General features: G+C 52.9%; 1 protein-coding gene across 1 annotated transcript; it reads right to left on the reverse strand.

Annotated features, from left to right (window-relative positions):
- Positions 1-7: 7 nt before the first annotated feature.
- LOC105311671 (zinc finger protein 467-like) lies at positions 8-3,458 on the reverse strand (the record flags this gene model as incomplete). The annotated part of the gene is made up of 3 exons (XM_011387606.2): positions 8-69; positions 2,501-2,614; positions 3,295-3,458. Coding segments are annotated over 3 exons (340 nt in total), but the record flags the coding sequence as incomplete, so codon positions are not given.
- Positions 3,459-3,822: the final 364 nt, after the last annotated feature.

The following is a 3,822-nucleotide window of genomic DNA, read 5'->3' on the forward strand; positions in this document are numbered from 1 at the left end:
ATTCGACCTCTTCTTCTGCCTCGTGATCCTCCTCCTCCACCTTTACCTTCCGAATCATCCACTCCTGCCCTGAAAAGTCAAAACAAGACAAGTCTATTAAGCTCCACGTTTGTTTGTGAAAGGTGTGTTTGTCAACATGATCGCCACGTCCTGGAACCTGGCTTCTGCTCTCTCCACTCTACTGGAAAGTTCCTGGGAACGACCAAATCCCAAGATCCTGCGCAGTCCTCCCTCCTTTCCTCTCTGCAGTCCCAGCGCTGATAACCCCGCCCTCCCCCTTCCCCCCTTCCCCCCCCCCCTTCCTGAGGGCCTTCTCCCAGGCTGGGGCATGTCGCTAAGGGCGGTTGTTCTCCAGCTTCACTCTGGGTTCATATGGCCACAGTGGCCGCCCCAGATCTTTCTGTCCAGCAGGTTTCTTTCTGGAACCACAGTCTCACATCTCCAGGTGAGCGGCCCCCCTCCTGCATTCCCAAATTGGCTGCAGCTCAGCAGCCTGACCACCAAACACCTGCCCTTCTCAGACCCACCCCTTGATTTAGGGCTGGGGGGACTGCAGCCTCCTTCTCCAACTGCTGGGCTGGAACCTCGGAATCTTGAGTGTAGCCTGTGAGCTTTCCCCGCCCCGACCCCTGCCAGCGAACCTTTCTAATCCTTCCTGTTGTCTCTCAGAGGTCACCCCGCCCCCCGCCCCGACACATACACCTCACTTTCTTAATTTTTGCTTCTACACCCAGGTGGGCAATCCCAGTTTTGGAAGAGGACCAAGGAATGGTGCCAACCTCTGGAGAAGTAGGGTGGGCCCCTGCGGGAGCAGGTTCCAGGTGGGTTTCCTGGAGCTTGGCCCCTCCCGGGCACTGGAATGGCCCAGCCAAGAGGAAGGAGCTCAGGGCCCAGGCCCAAAGTGTCCTCTTGGGTTTTCCTCTGTCACCAACCAGTGCGACTTTGGTTAACTTATCTTTTTGCTCCTTTCAGCTAAGTTTGTTTGCTCAGGTGTAACGGTTGGACGAGTTCAAGGTTCCTGAACCTGGTACAGCATCATAATCTCCCGGGGAACTCTTACAAAACGCATCTCTGGTAGCAGGGCGCAGGAACCTGATCTTTCTTTAAAGCTCCTACAGTGATTCTTATTTGAGAACCACTGAACCAGATGATTCGAGTTCCTGTCTATAATAGCCTGAGCCTTGGTTACATTACACACGGACTGTCACAATTACATTTACTTTCGGTCTTTTTCCAATCCATCAGTTCCAAGCAACTATTTATCCTATTGTGATACTGCTTTGTACCACTCTCCTACTCAAGAACATCAATAGCCCCCTAATATTCACAGGTTAAACTAATTTCTCACTACGTCTGAAGTTCACCCCAACCTAGTCCAACTTTCTTACTACTCCTAAGCTAAGCCCTTCACTTCAGCCATGGTGGTCTGCTCCAACTCGAGTCACACGTCAACTTTCCTGCCTCAAAGTCTTTCTCGGCCTAGAATATTTTCCCATCCCATGCTTTAGAGCTGAAGTCTACACCTCTAAAATGCAGCGCAAATCAACCAAATCCTTGACAAATCCAGTGCATGAAGCTCCCGTATATAAACCTATACTGCATACTCCACTTACTCGTGACACGGCTTTACTGTTATGTTAATTCCTTATTCTAGTTCATATTAGTGTCACTTAAGACTTTAGCTTCTAGAGGGCAGACGTCTTGTGTTCTATTTCCCTATGCGCCTAATAAAAATGAGGACGGCCACCATCAACTGAAGGCCAAGTATAGATGACATGCCACGTCTATATTGTTACAGACTTTCACAACAAGCATGAAGCTACCTATATCCCCATTTACAAACTGCAGGTGAGGTAGCCGATTCAAGATCACTCAGCTAGGGAATGTGGAGCAAAGATTCAAACCAGGTCTGTGTTGCTCTAGAACTCATCTCTTTCCATTCTACCTATCACAGCCTGCACCGAGCAGGCACTAAATAAATCCTCGTGGGATAAATGACATCACTCGGGTAAAAGATGATGAGCTCGGTGGTGGCGGAAGCACGTGATAGGTGACACAGTGGAGAGAGAACCAATTGTTCGATTGCCCTGGGTATGGGGGAGATGGGTCAAACAACAGATTTAGAGCATTTGGGTACCACTGAGATCAGCGGAGACGTGGGGGAGGGGTGCATCTGGGGAGAGACGATGAAAAGGTTCATCAATGTCATATGTCTTCACAGGAATTATAGTTCAAGCCATGGACAATTCTATTCTCAGACTGGGGGCAGGAGAGGGGAGCTCAGGACTTCTGGAGGAAGTTGAGGGAAAGTGAGGACTTCTAGCGGACGGTCCTCTAGACCAGGCTCTTTGATTCCCGTTGGGTGCTGAAGCTCAGCAGCAGAGAGGTGCCAGGGCCCGGTCCATCTTGGGTTGGAAGGGCCTGGCGTGGCTGCCTCATCAGATAGCAGCTCCTGAGTCTGCAGGGCCCTCTGGTGGGATGGAGCAATGGGAAGACTCACCTGGGCAGGAGCCCACAGGCTCAGCCTTCGCTGGTGTTTGTGCCTGGCCTCCTCTGCAGGGAGCCTCAGTCCGTTCAGTGTGGGCACCATCCTCGAGTCTGGGGGCCTCGTACCCTGGCAGAGAACAGACAACCTCAACCTACCGCAGAGATCACAGATGGACAGAAGTCCCCACACCCAGCCCACGTCATCCCTGCGGGGGCTCAATTCCCAGCAGCCTCAGGCTCCTGTAAGCAAGGCAGCCGCTAAGGCCCTGCAGGTTGCAAGAGCTACAACTGTGAGAAGTTCTCGAAACTTCTGTGTATGGACGATAGTGGAGGCAAGCAAGGGCCCTGCCCCGTGGCTTACTTGCGGTTCCTCGGAGGAGGACTGGGGACCTCCCAGCAACCAGACGGACCCGTTCCATGACGAATCATTGGAGAAGACCGGGATGTAAAAAGCCAGGCACGCCCCTTCTTTAGGTACCTTCTCCCAGTATCTGCTTAGCCACTTCCCTCGCCTCTTTCAAATCCTGCTCAGATCTGACCTTCCCAGGAAGGCCTGATCTCACCCCCCCTGCTCTGCTTTACCCCACCCCCCCACCCCCCGACAGCACACATCCTCTCTTACACGGTTCCTAAGTGTGCACGGTTCATATTGGTTGGTGGCTGACTCCCTGCCTTTAACAGGACTAAGCTCCTGGAAGGTAGAGGTCTTTGTCTACTTGGTCACTGAGGTGTTCCAAATAGCGAGGATGCCACCTGGCACTAAGCGGGTTCTCAGTAAATAGCTGAGCTGCACCCCCGCTTACTTACCCGTGGGCAGTATTCTTTCTTCCCTGGGAGGACACATCTGCTCCTGGGTATTGTGAGACCCTTCCCCTGGCTCGCTTTGGGGCGCCATCTCCGGCTGTCCAACAGAGAATCCTGTTCCGGGTAGAAAGCCGGGTCCAAGTAAAGCATCCAATACAGAAGAGGGCCTCAAAGGCAGGGGTTCTCCCCCTTCCCAGCCCACCCAAGGAGTCCAACCCGCTCAGGAAGGGTCTCTAGCCAGTGTGGACAAAGGACAGCCAGGCTTCCCAGCAGCCTGGCCAGATATCAACCTCAGCAGCTTTGTGCTTAGTCAAGGACGGGTGAAGGCAGAGAGAGAGTAGGTTCAAATGTCCCGGAGCTCCTGAGGATGCCACGTGCACATGCAGTCTAGCAGAACCTCCAGCGTGGGCCGGACACGCACAGACACCCCAATGAAACCAAAAGGGATGCTGCTCTAAAGGCTCCTGGGGTCTTGGGGGTGTCAGGGTTGCAGTCTACAAGGATGGCTTTGCCTTCTTTATTCTAGAGAAG

The sequence above is a fragment of the Pteropus vampyrus genome, unplaced genomic scaffold (assembly GCF_000151845.1).
Source record: "Pteropus vampyrus isolate Shadow unplaced genomic scaffold, Pvam_2.0 Scaffold1000005979, whole genome shotgun sequence".
In the NCBI taxonomy this organism is placed as follows: Eukaryota; Metazoa; Chordata; class Mammalia; order Chiroptera; family Pteropodidae; genus Pteropus; species Pteropus vampyrus.